Source organism: Lottia gigantea, assembly GCF_000327385.1.
Source record: "Lottia gigantea unplaced genomic scaffold LOTGIsca_18, whole genome shotgun sequence".
NCBI lineage: Eukaryota > Metazoa > Mollusca > Gastropoda > Lottiidae > Lottia > Lottia gigantea.
Window position 1 is genome coordinate 347222 of NW_008708301.1, and position 320 is coordinate 347541.

At 37.0% G+C, this 320-nt stretch overlaps 1 protein-coding gene across 1 annotated transcript; it reads right to left on the bottom strand.

The window, feature by feature from the left end:
* Positions 1-45: 45 nt before the first annotated feature.
* On the bottom strand, positions 46-318 carry LOTGIDRAFT_114007 (hypothetical protein; the record flags this gene model as incomplete). Its single annotated transcript, XM_009052125.1, has 1 exon — positions 46-318. A coding segment is annotated over one exon (273 nt), but the record flags the coding sequence as incomplete, so codon positions are not given.
* Positions 319-320: the final 2 nt, after the last annotated feature.

Below are 320 nucleotides of genomic sequence, written 5' to 3' on the forward strand. Positions count from 1 at the left end.
GTCATCATCGCTTGAGAGAATCGCTTGGTTGAAGTAAGTGGTAACCTAGCTTATAAGTAATAATATACCTACCCAGCCGCCTTGTACCTGTAACCATTCATTGATATTATAGGATACAAAATACACTACACACTCTACTAGATTGTCCACATATTCAGCATGACCTTGTAAAACACACTCCAAGGCAAATGAACTTGTTATTGCTAATAATGATAATAGTTTTCCCCAGTTTATATCACAGCGAAATATTGCTTCTAATATTGTAGTTATAGCTGATTTCACCACCTCAGGTGAACTCATAGTCGTTGCCATTTTCCGNA